At 37.3% G+C, this 21,738-nt stretch overlaps 6 protein-coding genes across 9 annotated transcripts; 2 read left to right on the forward strand and 4 right to left on the reverse strand.

Annotated features, from left to right (window-relative positions):
- The first annotated feature begins 456 nt into the window (after positions 1–456).
- On the forward strand, positions 457–2,233 carry LOC149690245 (calcium load-activated calcium channel). The gene is made up of 6 exons (XM_089869758.1): positions 457–661; positions 851–928; positions 1,010–1,069; positions 1,134–1,248; positions 1,318–1,462; positions 2,056–2,233. Exons 1-6 carry the CDS (start codon positions 601–603, stop codon positions 2,146–2,148), a joined length of 552 nt encoding a protein of 183 aa, XP_089725884.1. The 5' UTR covers positions 457–600; the 3' UTR covers positions 2,149–2,233.
- Positions 2,180–7,384, reverse strand: LOC149690246 (FAD-dependent oxidoreductase domain-containing protein 1-like). 2 transcript variants are annotated; one of them, XM_089869754.1, is made up of 9 exons: positions 6,808–7,381; positions 6,639–6,659; positions 6,429–6,558; positions 5,256–5,355; positions 5,090–5,184; positions 4,290–4,614; positions 4,079–4,214; positions 3,894–3,998; positions 2,180–2,505 (listed from the first exon to the last, which is right to left on the reverse strand). In XM_089869754.1, exons 1-9 carry the CDS (start codon positions 7,156–7,158, stop codon positions 2,251–2,253), a joined length of 1,518 nt encoding a protein of 505 aa, XP_089725880.1. In that variant the 5' UTR covers positions 7,159–7,381; the 3' UTR covers positions 2,180–2,250. The 2 variants fall into 2 exon arrangements, with proteins under 2 accessions (XP_089725880.1, XP_089725881.1); XM_089869755.1 differs by lacking the exon at positions 6,639–6,659 and having other exon boundaries at positions 6,808–7,384.
- A 1,041-nt stretch (positions 7,385–8,425) lies between these two features.
- On the reverse strand, positions 8,426–9,951 carry LOC149690247 (putative GTP-binding protein 6). Its single transcript, XM_089869756.1, has one exon. The coding sequence runs from the start codon at positions 9,949–9,951 to the stop codon at positions 8,449–8,451; it is 1,503 nt and encodes a 500-aa protein (XP_089725882.1). The 3' UTR covers positions 8,426–8,448.
- Positions 9,887–10,794, reverse strand: galla-2 (MIP18 family protein galla-2). The gene has a single exon (XM_089869760.1). The coding sequence runs from the start codon at positions 10,436–10,438 to the stop codon at positions 9,962–9,964; it is 477 nt and encodes a 158-aa protein (XP_089725886.1). The 5' UTR covers positions 10,439–10,794; the 3' UTR covers positions 9,887–9,961.
- A 627-nt stretch (positions 10,795–11,421) lies between these two features.
- Positions 11,422–13,369, forward strand: LOC149690249 (small ribosomal subunit protein uS7). Its single transcript, XM_089869757.1, has 5 exons — positions 11,422–11,577; positions 11,809–11,938; positions 12,614–12,823; positions 12,891–13,118; positions 13,220–13,369. The coding sequence occupies exons 2-5, from the start codon at positions 11,816–11,818 to the stop codon at positions 13,286–13,288; spliced, it is 630 nt and encodes a 209-aa protein (XP_089725883.1). The 5' UTR covers positions 11,422–11,577; positions 11,809–11,815; the 3' UTR covers positions 13,289–13,369.
- On the reverse strand, positions 13,335–20,302 carry LOC149690250 (uncharacterized). Of its 3 annotated transcripts, none has more exons than XM_089869752.1 (12): positions 20,096–20,302; positions 19,679–19,891; positions 19,487–19,613; positions 18,574–19,280; positions 18,394–18,511; positions 17,673–18,098; positions 17,460–17,567; positions 17,198–17,393; positions 17,007–17,117; positions 16,024–16,121; positions 15,829–15,955; positions 13,335–15,511 (listed from the first exon to the last, which is right to left on the reverse strand). In XM_089869752.1, the coding sequence occupies exons 2-12, from the start codon at positions 19,876–19,878 to the stop codon at positions 15,114–15,116; spliced, it is 2,616 nt and encodes an 871-aa protein (XP_089725878.1). In that variant the 5' UTR covers positions 19,879–19,891; positions 20,096–20,302; the 3' UTR covers positions 13,335–15,113. The 3 variants fall into 3 exon arrangements, with proteins under 3 accessions (XP_089725878.1, XP_089725877.1, XP_089725879.1); XM_089869751.1 differs by having other exon boundaries at positions 19,679–19,895; XM_089869753.1 differs by having other exon boundaries at positions 19,679–19,895; positions 20,039–20,302.
- Positions 20,303–21,738: the final 1,436 nt, after the last annotated feature.

A 21,738-nucleotide genomic window follows, 5' to 3' on the forward strand; every position in this document is an offset into this window, starting at 1 on the left:
TTAAAGACTGATTTTGAAGAATAGGATCTCCAAGTTTTATTCCTCCATGGGAGCGCTCCGCGAGGACCCAAAGGAAAACGCTATGAGTTCAGCTAAAGGCTAGTTTTGTTTTATGACGCATTGTGACTCTTTTGTGAGCCCGGGCTCAAGATGAGCAGCCCATGAAATTCATGAGAGGGCTGAGCTCAAACCGTCGCTATCCGTGAGGGCGTGATCGAGTGGGCTATGGTTCAACGAGGCGAATAAATTCAATTTCAATTCATGAGAGGGAAAAATAGGGATTTTCATTTTAGGCTTTTAGCTCTCCAGTTAGCCAGGTTATTGTTTTGAAATTACAATCAATTAGACTCGATTAATTTTCAGGCCTATTTTCACTGCACAGAACTCAGTATTTTGGGAATTTTTCCCTTTCAGGTAACCACAATGCCACTGTTGATTTCACTCATCAGTCATCAGCACCAGAGTGCTAGCGGTGGTTGACCTTTGACCTCTTAAAGAATTTGGAAAAGTGGAGTCTGAGGCTCTGAGCTTTATTGCTAAAAAATAAAAACCAAAATTTAATGTATATAATTTAATAATTTCACCTAATCTATCATCAAAATGTGGACGGATACCATTTTAATCCTCGTTATATCAATTTTTACGGCTCTAATGGGAGAAGGTATTTTTCTAAACAATAATAAAGATATAATATAAATATAAACGCCAAGGCTTAATGAGAAACCATGAGGAAAGAATAGGGTAATGGCAGCCCTCTGCCTTCGACTGTATTAAGCTCTATGGGGATATAACATGGGGTGCCATTAGTCTATTCAGGATAAAAGACCTAATTTTAAAATATAATTCATAGGTTTAACCTGGTTAATGGTATATAGAACCGAAAAATATCAAAAACTAAAAGCTGAAGTTGAACGACAAAGCAAACGACGTATGTAAACTTGTAAAGCAAGAAATTCTGTAACAAAATTCACAAACTATAATCTTTACATTGTTTTGAAATTGAATCCAGTGGAAAAGAAGAAAGAGGCTCATGGTGAAACAGTGGACAAACAACAGAAGAAGAAAATTGGTCAGAAAATAATTACCTTCAGAAATTAATAAAAAAGCTAACCCAAAATTATTCAAATAATTAGAACGAGAAGAAGAAAAGCTAAAAAACAATAACAGAGACTTATCATTGGTTAAAATGAAAAGCATGTTTGCTATTGGATTTGTTTTCACAGCTCTTCTAAGCATGTTTAACTCATTGTAAGCATCCATCAACCCAAGAGTGTTTAAGGCACGTTTAAAAGAGTATTATATTTAAAAAAAATGAAGGTTTGACGGAAGAGTGGTTGCCAAATTACCTTTCATTCCTATCTCATGGATTCAAGGTGTCTCTCATCGTAATTTGGCTGGAGAAGATTATAGCGATTGTTCATTCATATTCCTATATATCCTTTGTACTATGTCAATCCGTCAGGTTAGGCCTAAAAGTTCTTAAATATTAAATATTTCCATTAAAGGGAGGGTGAAGTAGAAAATCAAGTGATTTTTTATCGATTCTTTTACTAATTATAAGACCAGTCTGCATAGTGAAATATTCAGGAAATACAGATTCCGAATGATTTTAAAATTATTTCAAATTAGGTTCAGATTTTAAGGATAATTTTAAAGAAGGACTGCCGACCAATCGCGTAACGCCCTGCCTTTTTATTAAAAAAATTCTCGTGGCACGTTCCATGTCTCGCGCCACGATTATCACGTCGCGCGCAAATTTTATCAAATCTCGTGATAAATTTCATTCAACACAGAACGTGCCACGAGAATTTTGTTAACAAAAAGGCAAGGCGTTACGCGATTGGTCGGAGGACCTTCTTTAAAATTATCCTTAAAATCTGAACCTAATTTGAAATAATTTTAAAATCATTCGGAACCTGTATTTCCTGAATGTTTCACTATGCAGACTGGTCTTGTAATTAGTGGAAGAATCGATAAAAAATCACTTGATTTTCTACTTCACCCTCCCTTTAAGAACTTTAAAATTATTAACATTAAAACTTTTCTTAATTTCAGAACATCCAAAAACTCTTTGGCTTTGCTCCCTCGAGAACCGCAAGCAAGCAAAGTGGAACCATTTTCTCACCAGGCTCTCAACCTTTAAAATAATAAATAATAATATAATATATGAATATAAAAATAACAGCCAATAAAACATTTTATTTATCAAACAAATAATATATAACTATAAAAAGATTTCTTCTCTTTAGCTTAAACTATATTTTGCTCAAAAAGTGGTTCATTCATAAATATACGTTCTAATCCAAATCTTGTTAAATCGATAGTTTTATAACTTCCATCTAAAAGTAGCTCCATAACGGCTCTACCAATACTAGGTCCCATTTGTATTCCATGACCACTAAGTCCGGTAGCAAATATAACATTTCCATAATACGGATGTTGGCCTATAATAGCGTTTTGGTCCAAAGTATTGTAGTCATAGTAACCGGCCCACGCGCTACGAACCTGTAGGGATCATTTTAAGCTTGTTATTTAGACATATAGAAAGCCAAAATAGCAAAAATAAGAATAAGGAAACTAGCTACAATGGTGGGCCAAGGCTTAGCGTGGTTAAAGGAAAACAGAACAGCCTTTTTCTAAATAAAAAAATTATCTTTTATTATAATTAGCGTTTAATTAGTCTTAAAAATAATCAAGGACTACTGCCTTCCGCCATTTTTTTAGTGGCGTCTGCTAAATCGAACCCCTTACACGCGTGATCGAGTGGGCTATGTTACCTAATATTTTCCTTTAGATAAATATAAGGCGTTCAGAGAGTTTTTACCATTAATCAGTGGTAAAAAACCCGGGAAATTAAGCTTGAACTAGTAAAATAAATAGCAAGAATAAGAAAACTAGCTACAGTGGTGGGCCAAGGCTTAGCGCGGTTAAAGGAAAAGTTCAGATAACGGAACATTATACGGTTATATCTTAACAGAACAACCTTTTTCTAAATAAAAAAAAAGAACTTTTATTATAATTAGCGTTTAATTAGTCTTAAAAATAATCAAGGGCTACTGCCATCCGCCATTGGTTTAGTGGCGTCTGCTAAATTGAACCCCTTACACGCGTGATCGAGTGGGCTATGTTACCTAATATTTTCCTTTAGATAAATATAAGGCGTTCAGAGAGTTTTTACCATTAATCAGTGGTAAAAAAACCCGGAAAATTAAGCTTGAACTGGTAAAATAAATAGCAAGAATAAGAAAACTAGCTACAGTGGTGGGCCAAGGCTTAGCGTGGTTAAAGGAAAAGTTCAGATAACGTAACATTATACAGTTATATCTTAACAGAACAGCCTTTTTTTAAATATAAAAGGAAAAAAATAAATAAATAATCTCTTATTATAAAATAATTAGCGTTTAATTAGCCTAGCTTATTCCTGATCAGCGCCACCTACCCATAGCGGCGACTTTGAGAACTACCGTAATCGGCAAGCCAACCAGATGTCGCTAAAATCAGGTGACGTCATTTTTGGTAAGACCCCAAGAGTGCCCGTCAATGACGTCACCAGATTTTAGCGACTTCTCTGATTGGCTTGCCGATTACAGTAGTTCTCAAAGTCGCCGCTATGGGTACGTGGCGCTGATCAGGAATAAGGCTAATTAGTCTTAAAAATAATCAAGGACTACTGCCAGTGCCATCCGCCATTTTTTTAGTGGCGTCTGCTAAATCGAACCCCTTACACGCGTGATCGAGTGGGCTATGTTACCTAATATTTTCCTTTAGATAAATATAGGGCGTTCAGAGAGTTTTTAGTTTTTTACCATCAATCAGTGGTAAAAAAACTGGGAAATTAAGCTTGAAATGGTAAAATTTAGACATTGGTTTTTGTTAATCATTCTAATACTAACTTTAATGGCTTCAAAACAAGGAACCCTTTCAGCTAACTTTGGCCAAACTTCTTTGTCAAAGAAAGAATAATCGACATCCAAATTAGCGCAATCAGGCTCCTCATTCTATTAGAATAATAATAGAAATAAAAATTATGAAAAGACAAGTCAAATTTCATTTTAATTAAGATTATTTTTAAACCAACTTCAGCGGGAGATTTCCCTCCAACATAATTTCCACCTAATCCTTCTCGTCTAAAATAACTTCCAGAAGGATCAATCATCAATGGGCATTCAATCCCTGGTCCATTTGGACAATGAAATACATAAACATATCGTTTCCTGTTGAAAATGTAACTCAAAATAATTAACACTTCATTCAAGGATTATCGTTAAAATTTCATATCAAGACCTAACCTTGGTTCCACAGGTATCGCGTGTTGTAAAATTCCAGGCCCGGTACCAATACGTAGCATTCTCCCAATATTTCCCGATTCACTGCCTGCTGCAACAATCAACCTGCTAAATTCAATTTCATGTTCTTCTCCGCAATTATCTTTCACCGTTGCAAAATTAACCGATTGTTGGTATTCCCCATATTCTTCAGAATACCGTCCATTCATGTCCTCCAATTTAAATCCGGTTAAGTTGGCGTTAACAAAGCGTACTCCCAGTGACTCCGCCTTGCATCTGAAGGCTGATAATAACGCCCAAGGGTCAAACCATCCCTCATTCTCGACACCTAAATTAGAAATTGTTTTAAACCCTTATAGGAAAAGTTCAGGTAACGTAACATTATACCTTAAAAGAATGGCCTTTTTCGAAATATAAAAGGAAAAATATTAAAAAAGTATAAATAAATGAAAATGATCATCTTATAACAAAATAATAAGTATTTAATTAGTCTTAAAAATGTGGACTACCGACTGGTAAATCGAACCTCAGACGCGCGTGATCGAGAGGGCTATGCTCACGCCTTTCAGCCTGTGAGAATTTAACCAATTCCGTAGGGGTAAGAGGTTCTGGTTAGCAGACGCCACTAAACCAATGGCGGATAGCGCAATAGTCCTCGTTTTTAAGACTAATTAAATGCTAATTATTTTGTAATAAGAGATCATTTATTTATTTTTCCTTTTATATTTAGAAAAAGCCCGTTCTTTTAAGGTGTTATGTTATGAAAACGTTTCTTTTAAAAACTGTTATGTTATATTCATTACCATAACAGCCCAATGCAATTCCATCAGTATTAATCCATGGAAATGTTTCTTTGAGTCCTTTAGGAGAAAGCAATTCTACTTTCGATCCAAGTTCTCTACATTTAAAATTTTAATTTTCAAGATAATTTAATCACAGTCTAGTTTAATTGAGAATTTTGTGGCGTACAGTTGCAATTTATAATTGGCTTTTAGTTGCTCCGCACCAGCGTCACTTGCTAAAAACAAGTATCCATGTGGCTGGAATTTTATATCGGGCAAGTCGGTGTCTGAAATGTCCGATTTTTCTTTTTTAATAAGAAACCAACTCTTAATGCAAATCTTCGCTCCTGTGGTGCCCCTATAATGCTGGCTAATATTATACACACCAATTTTACCTTGCCAAAGGCAGGAACCAATCAGAACTCGTCCATGAGGGCGGAGCTAAAACTAGCCTTGGCCATGGAGGAAGGATACGAGCTATGGGCTCTATAGGAGAGGCCAACTAATAGGCGCGCGGGAAGCCAAAAAGGGTCACGGTGGCGCCGCCAGACGGCGAGTAAAGTAACTAAAGTTCAAACAAATTATTGCTCTATAACGTGTAAAAAACAGGTATTTTTGGGTAAATCGGAAAAAAGACAAATTTCTAGCATTTCCTTTATTATTTTTGCAGTTAGGAGCGCTGCAATCAATAATTAACCACATGTTTCGATTTGTTGTTCCCGACATGGTTTTGAATTTTCATTAAAACTTTAGTTACTTTACTCGCCGTCTGGCGGCGCCACCGTGACCCTTTTTGGCTTCCCGTGCGCCTATTAGTTGGCCTCTCCTATAGAGCCCATAGCTCGTATCCTTCCTCCATGCCTTGGCTAAGCTTAGAGGGCCATTCAACTCCACCCCTCGATTATGGGAACATCTAGTGGCATTTGTTTAAACTAAACCACAGCCTAGACTAATTGCTTTGAAGGTCCTGTGGCGCCCCTATAATGCTGCCTGATATTCTACACACCAATTTTACCTTGCCAAAGGCAGGAACCAATCAGAACTCGTTCATGAGGGCGGAGCTAAAACTAGTTTTTGCTAAGCTTAGCCATAGCCCACTAGATGACACACTGACGGACGCAAGCTGCTCGCGGTACGAGCACCTCGCGTCCGAAGCGCGTCATCGAGTGCGCTATGCCTTATCAGGATAGCAGAACAGAGCCGCCCTGTTTCTAAAGGGTGTATTTTATAATACAGCAGTGAATAAACCTGCGAACCTAGTTAACTCCATCCCTCGACTATGGGAACATCTAGTGGCATTTATTTAAACTAAACCACAGCCAAGATTTTCTTTAAACTGCCGATTTTTTTTTTCACTTACTGAGGCAACTCAGGTGTTTTTTATAGTTTCTTAAAAAATTTGCGCTATATAGTGAAAGTTGAATATTTTCCGGTAATGAAAATTGCTGCCTTATTCCACCAACTGATAAAGCAGTGGTTGACCGAGTATACTGAAAAATATTAAATTAATTAGTCATATTAATTTAAACATTCGTTAAGCATGCAAAGTTAATGTATGTGAGGGGCATACATCGTATCCCAAAGGTTGCAGCTGTATAAATACAAACGAGTGTCAAGTAATAATAAGACTATAAGCATGATAATTAAAAATTGGTGAGAAGACAGCAAATCAAATTGAACCATATTGACAACTAACAACATCAATTTGCCATCTTCTCTTTGAAAATTTTATGACGTACTGTTGGGTCTCTTTCAATAACAGTGCAAGAGAAACTATCAGGGGCGCGTTGCTTCAACCAATAGGCTATGGAAGATCCAATAATTCCACCACCAACTATTAAGACGTCAGTGTGTCTAGGAACTTTCAGTACTTCATCTCGACTCAGTGGGTAAAGTGGGTTTTTCAAAGTTTTTTGGATATCGTCTTTGAGGACGCGGTACGTTCGTTCAATGGGGTTTTCAGATTTTCCAGCACCTTTACCAGATTTTTCAGTGCAGTCACTGCATGTTGTGCTGAACCTTGGGGCATATTTGTACAGTTTTTGTTGTTTACAAAAAAGAGTTACTGCATTAATACTTCGAGGCAACATTTTAATATGAAACTCCCCCCAGTCGTAAATTATACAAGAGCAGCAATCTTATCAAACATTTCCCATATGAAGATATGATATGACAATAACAGAGACCCAGCCACCTAGTTAACCTGCACGCGCCAGTTCCAGCACGCACGTGTAGGTTATCAAGGCCAACTTCGCCCCGCTCGCCCACACGATTTTTGGCGCGAAATTCAAAGGTTCGAGCCTCGCGTATAAACGCGACTTTTGGCGGGAAAATTCGGAGGAAACGAAAATTAACATTAAGTTCTATGGGAGGACGTAGTTTTTTTTTGCATGTCCTCTGAAATTGATGCAAATGACCTGAAATTTTAATGAGAGGTATGTTTCGACGTGTTTGGATTGAAGCTTTTAGCGTGGATAGTGTTTTTTTTTATAAAAAATGGTTTCCAATGTCAAAATGATGGATTGTGTTAAGACCGAAAATATCTTAATTCATTTCCAATGTCAAAATTGTAAATCGGTTCGTTCGAGTTTCCTTCCTATAAACCAAATATCTCGCTTTTTGGCCGATTGCGTCCGTGCTCGAGGATCAAGTGGGCTATGGCCGTCGTTGCCCGTTGCCGTTGGGACATATTTTATTATGCCGTTTTTCATTGGTACTTTCTTAATTTTATAAGATGTGTTCCATATCTTATAAACTTATGGTACTTTTGAATTTTCTTGGATTGAGAACAGAAGTCCTTTTAAAATTGCATTAAATACATCTATGACTAATTTATTATTGCTACATGATGGCAATATGGCAGATTGCTAGTAGCCAATGGAAACAAAGGCATTAGTTTTCGGGCCGCCATTATTTTTTAAAGCAGATGTAAAATCCAAGCCCAAAAAACGGCCGTCTATAGTGTAGTGTCGGTAGAGAGGGGAGTAGACTGTGTATCCCTCCCTCTAGGCGCGCTTTTGTAAGAGGGGATACTGTACGCGCCTGGTAGGGGGGATGACACTGAACTAAGAGATAGAAGGGTATGATGTTTGCATACGTAGAACTGACATTACTCTATAGGATATCGCGGGAACCAGTGTACTAAATATTAACAAAATCAGTTGAAATGCACGGACGCTATTCCATAAAGAACGTTTTTTACATTTCTGGGATACCATTTTTGAAGATGGCGGCGGATTGGAAAAATCTCTCTTCGCGCGTGCCAGGCTACTACTAATGTCCCTGCATACACCATGCACCAACAACAACACACACTGAATTTTCAAGGGTTATGGATTTAAACAAAAACAAATGAAAAACAATGAATCAATATTTTTTATTTAGTTTACAGTTTGTAACTCTGAAGGCAAAAAGTATTTTTCACCAAATAAGTGCTTAAATTTAAATAGATTAGCTTCAGTCATGATGCAATCAATTAAGAGATAATTTACATTATCATCCGCTTCCGTTTTTGCCACAGAACCAAATTTGTATAACCAAGCAGTTTCAACACCACCCATTGGCACTCGAAATCTACATTCTAACAAACCCTTATTACAAATTATTCTCTTTTGAATTTCTTTTCTAAGATCACCGACTCCAAAACCAGTCTTAGCCGATATTGGAAACAAATTTTCCTCGGATTTAAAATCGTTTTCATCCCCGAACAAATCTATCTTATTCCCAACTTCTATCATCGTATCTAATAACTTTGAATTCAAGTTTAGTTGCTTTAGGGTAGCGAGAACAGTTTCTTTTTGATATACCCTATCAGGATGGCTAAAATCACGAACATGAACAATCAAATCAGACAAAGCCACATCTTCTAGAGTGGCTGTAAAAGATTCAATCAACGCTAACGGTATATCAGAAATAAATCCAATGGTGTCCATAAAGAGAACCTTTTGAAAATTAGATAATTTTCCCGCATGAGCTGTGACATCTAAAGTCGCGAAGAGTTTATCTCTTGGTTCCATATTAATGTCTTCAGTTATTGACTTTATCAACGCAGTTTTCCCAGCATTGGTATATCCCACTACAGCCACGACTGGTATTTCCATTCTCTGCCTATTTTGCCTCAAAAGTTGCCTCTTTTCTCGTAATTTATTCAGCAACTTTTTCAGATTAGTTTCCCTTTCTAGTAGCAGTTGCCTTCTTTTGCTAATGATAGTTTCTCCAGGTCCTCCGATAAAAGCCATTCTTCCACTTTCCCGTCCATGTGTCCCTTGTTCGTGTAACAGTCTCAAACGAGATCTCAAATAAGGTATCTCAGCTAAGGCTACTTGAATTTTGGCTTCTTGGCTACTCGCGTGTTCGGAGAATATTTGCAAGACTATCGTGTATCGATCATAGACTGGCATATGTAATTCACTTTCTATGTGACGATGTTGCAAACCATTGAGCATGTTGACACTAACAAAAACGGCACTAACGTTCTTTGCCTTAGCAATAGCGGATCGAATTTCTATTATGGCTTTAGGAGAAAAATATTCCTTTTTCCTTTCATCTTTGACTGTAATTATACATTTCCCGGAAACTGACCAATGGTCAAGGGTCTTGATTAGCGTTACTGCTTCTTCTAACTGAAGTGTGACGCTATTTAAAGTTTTTTTAGCGGGACCCCATTTGACTTTAGGTTGAACAACAAAAACATTGTGTCCATATAGTGGCACTTTAAATACAAATTTAGCAAAATCTTCATGGGCTTTATCGTTAGTTATATTATACTCTTCATTGTCATTGTTTTTTCTAAGAACAGGATATGAATGGAAATGGAAATTTAAACATTTAACTTTATTTTTAAGGTTAACTAAATGACTACTAATATTTCTTAAGGCGAACATTTTGTAAGCCTTATTTGGTAGCAAGGCACTGATTAACGACTTGTAACAAATAAGGGTTTTCTAACGCAGCAGCGACTCTTTCTTTATCGGCTAATTGCTTATTGACCGCGTTCTCAGAGGCGTGACTTCCAGGGGTAATTTCAACGTCGATTTTGAATCTATCTGGTAGGCATCTCAACAATTTAACTCTAATTGCCAAGCCAATAAGCGTAGCCATGCTACAGTGAGGGATTGTGGGGGTGAAATTCACAAAGACTTTGTTATTGAAATCAGAAACTTTGATCAAGTTTTCTTGAACAACATTTAATTCTTCCAGAGTTAACGGGTGTTCGGGGTCATTTATGGAACGGATCAGGTCAAAAACTTCTCTAGAGTCAATTTCATCTGAGATTTCATCATCGTAATCCTTGTTTGTTGTTTGTCGATCCCCTTTAATGGAATATATAACAGGGTTCACATTGTCTAATGTTTCCCTCGCGTTCATCATGGATGGTTAATCAATTCGCAGACCTTAAATTTGAAATTATATTTTTAGTGGTAAATTTTACAGAAACAAAACGCCGGTGTTCCAGGGAACCCAGAGTACATGCATGGACACCACGACCACGTATGGAGGACAACGACAGGTTCGAGTGTTCGACCAGTCTGGTTCGACAACCACGAGAGAACAAGCAGACGACTTTGAAAGGGACGTAGAGCTATCTCAGATGTGACGTCATAGCCTAGGTAAAACGTCACGGGCTTAGCTTTGGCAGTGGGCGGCCATGTTTGGTACCGCTTTGGTTCTATGGGCAAGTAGCATGGGTGACGTCACACTAAGGCTTCTGAGATAGCTCTATAAGAGAGCCACCGCCTCCTACATAGAATCTGTTCTATATAGGAGGCGGTGAGAGAGAGAGAGATCTATCTCATAGCGTTTTCCTTTGGGTCCTCGCGGAGCGCTCCCATGGAGGAATAAAACTAGGAGATCCTATTCTTCAAAAACAGTCTTTAACGAAGCTGGAAACTACTACTACCATTTTTATTGCTCCTTGGGAGCGCTCCACGAGGACCCAAAGGAAAACGCTATCAGACTTCTCTTAGAAGCGAGTGACGTCACAAATGCTATTTGCCCAATGCCCATAGAACCAAAGTGGTACCAAACATGGCTGGTCGCCCACTGCCAAAACTAAGCCTGTGACGTTTTAACTAACCCACCCGGCCTTTAATTAATCCACCCTTCACCTCCTTTGCGTAACCCACCCTGTTTGCGCACGACGCCCTGCCTTCGCCTGTACTAAATTGCGTAGCGTCCGACGTTTATGAATTCCACCTTGAATCTCCTTTAATATTGCTCCATGGTGGAAAATTCCTAGCAGCCAATGGAAAAATTTATATTTTGGCAGGGTCGAAAATAAGCACAGAATACGTAATAAAGGTTCCCTCGCTCAAGTTCCTCAACCAAGTCACGAACCATTTTGAACTGATTCTGCAACTTATTTGAACGCTTTGCAAACACTGAATATTCGAACTGAGACAAACATTAAACTGGTATAGAAGCTGGCAGCACTTCAGCGGCCTTCTTTATGACAAAATTGCTTGTGGTAAAGCGTGGTCGGCACTGGGCCCTTAGTAATTATTGTAAAAGTAAGATATTTATTTAAATATAAGTATAAAATTTCTAAAAATTAATTATATTTGTTGATAATTGTATAGTTTGCATGTCAATTACGAAGTTTTTACTTAAAACTTCTTAAATTTTTAAAATTATTAACATTTTGTGTAAGCCTTGGTTGATACTACACGTGGCTGGCTGTGAGCCTGCGATAGTATTCCCGTATTTTAGGCCTAATGTAATATCTAATTTATTTAATAAAGATTCAAAATGTCTGAAAGTTGGGACGACGCACCCGTTGCTATCGGAGCACCAGCGCAAGATCAACAAGAAATTAAATTGTTTGCTAGGTGGAGTTCTAGCGATGTGCAAGTCAGCGACATAAGTTTAACTGTAAGTTAAGCCTAACCTCAATCAGGGTTCATACAAACCTGGAAAATCAGGGAAATAAATAGTTGACAAAAACCCAAGGGAAAACTCAGGGAAATTTAAAATTTTTAGTAAAATTCAGGGAAATAAGGGAAATTTGCGTCAAACAGGGGCCGAGTTATTAAGCAAAATGTTCATAAACATCCCCTCCATAGGATTAACATTACACTATACTTTGGAGGCTCATAACTGTGGTTATACTAGAGATACGGGGATGTCCTTTAAGTATGTTATAGTCCTATTTGTCCCCCATCCAACCATACTAAAAACTTAGGGCTACGACAAACAGGGGCTGAGTAATTAAGCAAAATGTTCGTGAACATACCCTCCATAGGATTAACATTACACTATACTTTGGAGGCTCATAACTCTGGTTCTACTAGAGATACGGGGATGTCCTTTGAGTATGTTAAAGTCCTATTTGTCCCCCATCCAACCATACTAAAATCTTAGGGCTACGACAAACAGGGGCCGAGTAATTAAGCAAAATGTTCGTGAACATTCCCTCCATAGGATTAACATTACACTATACTTTGGAGGCTCATAACTCTGGTTCTACTAGTGATACGGGGATGTCCTTTGATTATGTAATAGTCCTATAACTCCTTCGTTAACATTTTCTCCATATAAACATTTCAGGATTACATCGCGGTTAAAGAAAAATACGCTCGTTACTTGCCTCATTCTTCCGGACGTTATGCCAGCAAGAGGTTTAGGAAAGCTCAATGCCCCATTGTGGAACGTTTGACTAATTCCATGATGATGCATGGTCGTAACAATGGCAAGAAACTCATGGCTGTTCGTATTGTCAAACACGCTTTTGAGATCATTCACTTGCTAACTGGAGAGGTAAAACATTCTACCCATTAATCCATCCTAATTCCCACTTCTTACCATAATATCTATTTTACCATAGAATCCACTCCAAGTTTTGGTTAATGCCATCATCAACTCTGGACCCAGAGAAGATTCTACTCGTATTGGTCGTGCCGGTACTGTCAGAAGACAGGCTGTTGATGTCTCTCCTTTGCGTCGCGTTAACCAAGCCATCTGGTTACTTTGCACTGGAGCTAGGGAAGCTGCATTCCGTAACATTAAGACCATTGCTGAATGTTTAGCTGATGAACTCATCAATGCCGCTAAGGTTTGATTTAAGCACATATCCAAAGGGAGAACTTATAATATTAATTAAGCACATATCCAAAGGGAGAACTTATAATATTAACACAACTGTTTTTTTCTTAGGGATCATCTAACAGTTACGCTATCAAGAAGAAGGATGAACTTGAACGTGTAGCCAAATCCAACCGATAAAGAATTAAAAGAAAAAAACTAATGTACATTTAATAAAACAAATGTCTAAATGGAATAAACTTTTCATTGAAGTAACAAAAATGTTGTTAGTCGTTACAGTAATAGTTTTAAGGCATTTTCTTACGTTACACCTCTTTTTGAGGGAATGTGAAAAACAATACAGATTATGAATAACGAAACTTATCATTTGACTATGGTTAGTTTTACAAAACGTTGTCATTTGACTATGGTTAGTTTTACAAAAGGTTGTCATTTCATTTGACGACTATGGTTAGTTTTACAAAAGGTTGTCATTTGACTATGGTTAGTTTTACAAAAGGTTGTCATTTCATTTGACGACTATGGTTAGTTTTACAAAAGGTTGTCATTTGACTATGGTTACTGTTACAAAAGGTTTTCATTTGACTATGGTTACTGTTACAAAAGGTTTTCATTTGACTATGGTTACTGATACAAAAGGTTTTCATTTGACTATGGTTACTGTTACAAAAGGTTTTCATTTGACTATGGTTACTGTTACAAAAGGTTGTCATTTGACGACAATGGTTAGTTTTACAAAAGGTTTTCATTTGACTATGGTTAGTTTTACAAAAGGTTGTCATTTCATTTGACGACTATGGTTAGTTTTACAAAAGGTTGTCATTTGACTATGGTTACTGTTACAAAAGGTTTTCATTTGACTATGGTTACTGTTACAAAAGGTTTTCATTTGACTATGGTTACTGATACAAAAGGTTTTCATTTGACTATGGTTACTGTTACAAAAGGTTTTCATTTGACTATGGTTACTGTTACAAAAGGTTGTCATTTGACGACAATGGTTAGTTTTACAAAAGGTTTTCATTTGACTATGGTTAGTTTTACAAAAGGTTTTCATTCGACTATGGTTAGTTTTATAAATGGTTGTCATTTGACTAGGGTTAGTTTTATGAGAGTTTGGTTCTGAACTCGTTTAAAGGGTAGATGAAAAGAAAAACAAATGGTATTATTTATAAAATCTTATCATAAGATCTATCTGCATAATGCAACACACAATATAATCTTTGAATGATTTAAATCAAAAAGTCAAAATAAATTCGCCTTCATCATGGACCTATAACTGATCAAGTAATACCCTGGCTTCCAAAAAATGTGTATGGCCCACTCTTATGCGCAACTTTTATTTATTTAATGTATTTTGATTTTTCAAATATTTTAGAATAGAATCAATAAAAATTAGGCCAATTTCCTTTAATTGGTACTTAGAAAAAATAATAATAGATTTATGTAACCGAGCCCCAACCCAAACTCTCGTGATTTCAGTATCAACTTGAATACTGACTTCACAACTTAACCAACAAAATTTATCCAGAACTGAAGACCAAGGATGATTGGGGGGAATGCGTAATATGAGGGAAATTGGTGGGCACGCTAACTGTGGAACGAATCAGGTCGGGTGGGACTCTAGAAATGGGGGAGGAATAGTCGGGAAAATGGTGGGTGGTCTATGTAAGACCGTCCGCCATTTTTCGGTGTATTCCCCCCCTTTTTCTAGTGTCCAACAGACCTTAGCCATTCCACAGTTAGCGTGCTTACCTTAGTGGGCACGCTAACTGTGGAACGACTCAGGTCGGGTGGGACTCTAGAAATGGGGGGAGGAATAGTCGGGGAAAATGGCGGGCGGTCCGTGTATTCCTCCCCCATTTTCCAGTGTCCCACCCAACCTAAGCCATTCCACAGTTAGCGCGCTGATTTTTCACTTATTACGCACCTTCTCCCAATCATCCTTGATTCCACAAGTACCAATAACGAATGTTATCAGTCCTTATAACACTTTTGTAGGTTTTTAAATATCAATGTTATCATCAAGGGGAGCTTCCCTTAGATTAGCAAAAGCCATATTTTTAATATGGTCATCTTTAACAAGCTCGAAGACTCTCTTCAGAAACGAATTATCACTTCCTTCGGCGGTTTTGCATTGACTAATGAGTTGCAGCGTCAAATTAGTCAATGGTTCACTCATTTTACCAACGTATTCTTGATGGTTGTAGATAGTGTTGACCAGATAAACTACTTGTCCAGCTGTGATATGAAGTTCGTCAACGCTTAGTTTCGTTTCCAAAAACATTGTTTGAACCATTGATACGAAAGAGGTGATCATGTAACTCCATGGAATGTCAGACGCTTTTGATTGGCCCATTAAGACTAAAGAGTCTATGAACGCTGCTAGGACTGTGTTTTTCTCTAACAAAATTTTGATTACATTATAAGAATGACGCGATAAAGGGTCTTATATCCTCAATTAGCCTTATTCCTGATCAGCGCCATCTACCCATAGCGGTGACTTTGAGAACTACTGTAAGCGGCAAGCCAATCAGATGTCGCTAAAATCTGGTGACGTCATTTTTGGTAAGACCCGAGAGTGCCAGTCAGTGACGTCACCAGATTTTAGCGACATCTGATTGGCTTGCCGATTACAGTAGTTCTCAAAGTCGCCGCTATGGGTAGGTGGCGCTGATCAGGAATAAGGCTAATTTGTCATCAAGGATTAGAGAGCTTACTTGTAGGCTTAATATTGAGTAATTGTAAAGAATCCTCTAGATTTGGACACGCGGGAATTTGGTTCCAAACAGACACTAAGCCTTCAAAAATAAAGCACCATTCTTGCTTGGTAACATAAGTTAGTATCTAAATTAAAAATAATTAGTTGTAGGATATAAGTCGCAAAATTGCAAACCATCCAATTATATAATTACTTTTGATAATTCAAACATTAAATCCTTTTTTTGCTTTAACTTCACATTCATTCTCTGGACTTTAGCAACACAGCATAAAATATAGGAACGCGCTGTATCTAATGGGATTAAAATAAAATTACAGATACCTATGCGCGGAAGTATATAATACCAGAAGTGAGATGAGACTAGAAGTGAAGGGCTCTAGCATTGGTAATAGATCCTGGCACTAGTGAACAAATTTGAGGATTTTATGCCGCTTCCCACGCGCCTACACTACTGAGAAAAAAAATTGGTCGAGTTCCAAAAACATTTCCTACCCCCTTCCCCTCAACCTAAAGCGGCCGAACACGGGCCCGGCTCCTTGAATCTAGTTCGGCCGTCTACCACCGCGAGCGTCTCACGTTTTGGAGGGGAAATTCTGAAACCGCCACCAGAGGGCCAACCGTTGGTGTGTTATCAAGAATATTCACTTTCGCCGAGTGAAGAATTTGGTTAGCTCAGTACTTCTGGTCTCATCTCACTTCTGATAATACTTCTCTTCAAGAGAAGTGTACAACCACAAAGCGGGCAGGGTAATTGTAACATGATTCTTCCCAACATCCCTTAACATTTGGAGTGTTCAAGGTTACTAAACCGAATCACATACGCGATAAATTGTTCCATCATCATTACTCTATTAGTGCTTAACTATTTGCCAAGGCGCATGCATGCGCTTGTAGATTAATTTTTGTCCCACGTCAAGACAATCAAGGTTTGTGGGTTGATTGTTAATGATTTAGTAAATCAAACAGTTATAGAATTCACCCTAGCACGGTGCAATAGTAACCCATCTGAAGTTTGATGAGCAGGAGAGCAAACAAAATGGTGCCATGATCCCGGGAAGAATCATGTTAACTACATAACTAAAGTATTAAGAAGATACAGAGTGCCATCCTTCTATTATCCCCTTCTGCTATGCGTTAAAGACAAACAATCAAACAAACCAAAACATTATCTCTTACTTTTTTGATAGAGTTCAATATCATAACCAAAAAATTCTCCAGCTGCAATTTTGGCCAAATCTGAAGTTGGTATATACTTAATTTTTTCCGAGAGCCAAGCTTCTTCAATATCTATAAATATTTCCAAGAACGTGAAGAACGAACACTCGCATACAATGTCCTCAATTATCAGTTTATCACGCGCAACTTACAATTGAGATTCAAATCTTCAGGTGTGCATAGAGCTTTTAAATTGTCCAAACATAAAAGGATCCTTTCACGTAAAGGTCCATTATGTTTCTGGACTGCGTGATTGATCAATTTACAGAACATCCAGACCAAAACAACTAAAGTTAGTTTGGTTACGGACTGTAGTGTTTTTCCACGTTTAGCTTCAGTGGACAATATCTAAAAATGCAAGAAATTATCAATGCCGCAATGCAATTTTAATATCTGCCAGTCAAAATCACTAACTTCGTTCACAATCAACAAAACAGTATCCCAAATAACAGGAGATGATTTTTCATCCAAAACATGGAGAAAACAGTTCATAACATCGTGCGAGTCAACGAGGCTCTCATCCTACATTGAGAAAATACTTTTTAACCACTTTTAAAGTCCCATTTATCGAATTCTGCCTGAAGAGCACATGAAAAAGGGTTAAACTTTCGAGCCGTTCTTTCTTACTTGAATTAATTCTTCAACTAATGCAATGAAATTTTGCTTCTCCTTCGTTTGATACGAAGGAAAATCATAAAGAAATTGCCTTAAGACTTCCGTCAAAACTTTAAAGCCATTCTCGCCAGGAAATTCGCATATTGGTGCCATAAAAATCAACATCTTGCTATATATGGAGGTTTGTCCACCAATGTGAACTGCGTGATTAATTATGAGCGTCAAGGTTTCCAAGGGAGCTTGAAGACAAAGACTTAAAAGCTTTTTCTCAACTAAAACTTCCCCTTCAACCGATTGATTCAAAGTTGTGGTGAACATTTCGCGATAGGCGCGAAGTCTAAGGCACTGGGTTCCGATTCCCATCGTATCTAATAGAAGTTCCATTTTATCTTGATAGGACATGAATATCATTTCTTCGCAACAGATATCAAGGAAAATCTGAAAAACAAAATTAATTCGTATGATGATATTAATTTCTCTTTTTGTCAATTAGCCTTATTCCTGATCAGCGCCACCTACCCATAGCGGCTACTTTGAGAACTACTGTAATCGACAAGCCAATCAGATGTCGCTAAAATCTGGTGACGTAATTTTTGGTAAGACCCCGAGAATGCCCGTCAGTGACGTCACCAGATTTTAGCGACATCTGATTGGCTTGACGATTACAGTAGTTCTCAAAGTCGCCGCTATGGGTAGGTGGCGCTGATCACGAATAAGGCTAATTAAGCGTTACTTTCTTAGCTCCACCGAGCTGAGGTCCAAAACTTTTATTTTTAATGAGTAGAAGAAATGATTTCAGGGTATTGCGCGCAGTTGCACTCGCAATTAAATACTCAACAATGTCTCTAGCTCTAAAATATAAATAATCATTATGTAAAGTTAAACATACGTTTTAACATATTTTCAATAATACCTTTCATCTGAAAGCAATTCTTCCGAAACTTCATTAACATTTAACTTCAAGCAGAGTTCGTTAACAGTCTTCAAGTCTTCTTTAATCGCTTTAATCACAGATACGCCATTCCCATCAGATGCAAAATTCTCGCTCTTTACCATTTTTTCCAGTTTGTACTTAATGATTTGAAGTTGGTCAAAGTCATCAGATTCAAAGGATGGATCTTTCAACACGGTAACGTAACGAACAAAATGTTCCATACTCAAAAGGCATTCATTAACCTTTCCAGATTTCTTAAGATTATTTGTACAAGATTCAAAGATATTTTCAAGGGCATAGATCAGTTCCTTATATTTCAACAAAGAATTGACCAGAATTTCATTCTGGGAAGGAAGTTTCATAAATTTTCCCTTGACAGGGATACTCAAGATTTCGGAAGAATTTAAGGAATTGCAGATATCTCTTATCATTCGTTCCATTAGAGCCTTAATGGTGTCCAGTGAAAAAGTGTAAAATTCTTCGTTATGGTTGTATTGACCCAACAATTTAACACATTCTTCAAAACACGAAATGTTTTCAGTTGTAGCGGGTTTGCTAAGCGAAAACTGGAGTAAACAATGGTTGAGGTAGGAGTTGAAGTTGACAGTGTCATTTGCAACATTGACATATTGAAACACTTGTTTTGTTACATCGCTTTGTAAGGAATTGTCCAGTGACAAAAGGCACTGAAAAGGGGAAAAACTGACCTAAGATTTGATTCGAAGGTTAATTAGTTTACCATGTTAAAGGGAAATGAAAGCCCCCCCCAAAGAGAATTCACTCGTTCCGTTCCTAATATACTAGTTTTGGTGCTTATATTGACAAAGTACCACTTTATAGAGGGGTTTACATTGCCCTTTAAATATAACCTCCAGCAATTAGAGCCACAAACCTCAATGAAATAAGGCCTCCAATCTAACTGCGCCAATAAACGCAAATATAGTTCCCACGTTAAGTTAGGAAAGAGATCAAGCACTGATTCAAAGTCATCGATGATGGACTCATCCTTGAAATTCACTCTACACATTTATAAATCTCTTTACATTTGAAATAAATTGTCCCCAAGAATTAATAGGATGCATACTTTATCAATGACACAAATAAGGCAGCATTTATTCGTCTATGTATCTTCTCTGGACCACCATCCTCCTTGGAATGTGTATCACAGTACTTTTGGATTTGACTTACAATACAATCAATGGACTTTAAAAGTGAGGTTTCTTCCATAGCATTAGTAAGAAAAGCTCCATGCACAATGGCAATGTCACTTCCATATCCAAACATATCGCCGTCTGGGCTTGCTATTTATTGTACGATTTAAGTTAAAACTTAAAAATATTGCATTAAGAAGCCAAGGCCCGAATGTCAAACTTTTTAAAGACCAAGGCTTAAAGAAGTAAACTGTCAATTTGGCCTTATTATAAATACTCAACACAAAACTTACATTCAACACCAGTTAAATGCCAGAAAATTGGGTATACTTTAATTATATTATAATTACCAAAAACAAATCTATCGAATATTCTGGTCGTCTACGGTGTAAGCACTACTACGTACGGGGTACAACAGCACAGCCAGAGCGACTCGAGTCAACGAGCATACTTTCCAAAATGAAAATGGATGGGAGAATGAAGATTCATGATTGGCCAAAAAGAGCCATTACGTCATGAACTGTATAGGAAATTCGAATTCAATTTAAACACGTGGATCTGTAAAAGAAAATACCGTCAAAAGAAAATCCCGTCAGGGATTCTCTATTTATACCTAATCCGAAATTTCATCACGATTCAATTTTATTATTAAAAATATAAGATAAAAAAGGAATGCATGAATTTATACATAATACATGAATGTCGTTATTAGGCCTATAGATTTTAGTTTAATTTTGAAATATAGCGCATTATATATCTAGCAATCGAAAGAAATGTTTTAGAGACAGTCCACTAAGAAATTCTTTATTTTAATCAAAATCACAATCACAATCGGAGCAGCATTCATCAAATCCGCAGCAAATATGGTCGCTTTCAGTATTACAACGAAAGTTGCAACCATCCCAGCAACCAGCGTCACATTCCTCCTGTGTCTTTTTTCTATGCGGTCGCAGTCAGGATCCTCTGGCACAGTCTCTTAGAGCAGTCACTTGAAACAATAATAATAATAATGCGATTAAAATTGAATAATATCACGGCCAACAAGTTAATATTATTCACCCCCAAGTCCTGACCAATCAGAAATAAGACGCGGTATATGTTGCGTACAATTTTTGTTTTTCATTTCCGCTTAAAATTGCGTAAAACTTGCATTGCCATTTCATTGAGCAACGCAATATGCATAGCGCAGTTAGCACTCAATATATTCCAAGCAATAACGCTGCAAAAGAAAGAGTTGGTAAAATATAAATGTAGTTTTAAAGAACTAAGAAGCAAACTCGTTTTTGTATAATCATAAGCTCATAAGATATGTTCCTTCCATAAGTTTGTCACTGGTTACAAACTGGAGCTAGTCATGAAGTGAGGGAGGTAGATCATAAATTCTCGTAAAGCGACGCCTGGTGAGGCGCCGTCAAAGGCTTAGTACAGACTAAATAGGAAGATGGACTGCTAAATTACCCGTGTAGTTATTAGTTAATCCACCTTATTCCCTTTCGCCGGAAGTTAGGCTTAGCTCGGGATGGGAAGAAATTCGTCTGTCGTCTGCTACAAAAGCCAAAAATATGTACTGTAGCGAACGACAGACCAATTTCTTCCCGTTACTCACCCCCATGAATCCCGAGCTAAGCCTAACCTCCGGCGAAAGGGAATAAGGTGGATTCTCGAACTAACTCGAGCTGTAAGTCTCTAGCATTATCAAGTATAGGACGTGTCATACTTATGGAACATACCTTATATAAACTTATGGTATAATAATAATAAAAAAATTCATTATTATTAATATATTTTAATTAATAATACTCCTTTCACCAGTTATATACAACAAAACCCATATAAACATGGTTGCTTCAAAAAAAATACAAATAAGGCAACAAAAAAATAATCAATCCTTGAATATTATTTAATCCATCTTATTCTTCGTTATAAAATGGCAACGAAAAAACAGAACCGCTTAATCTTTGTAAAGCAATTATTAACAACCTGATTATTGTTT

This window comes from Phalangium opilio, unplaced genomic scaffold (genome assembly GCF_054372755.1).
Source record: "Phalangium opilio isolate 3A_F unplaced genomic scaffold, DU_Popi_V2 ptg000031l_1, whole genome shotgun sequence".
Classification (NCBI taxonomy): Eukaryota; Metazoa; Arthropoda; class Arachnida; order Opiliones; family Phalangiidae; genus Phalangium; species Phalangium opilio.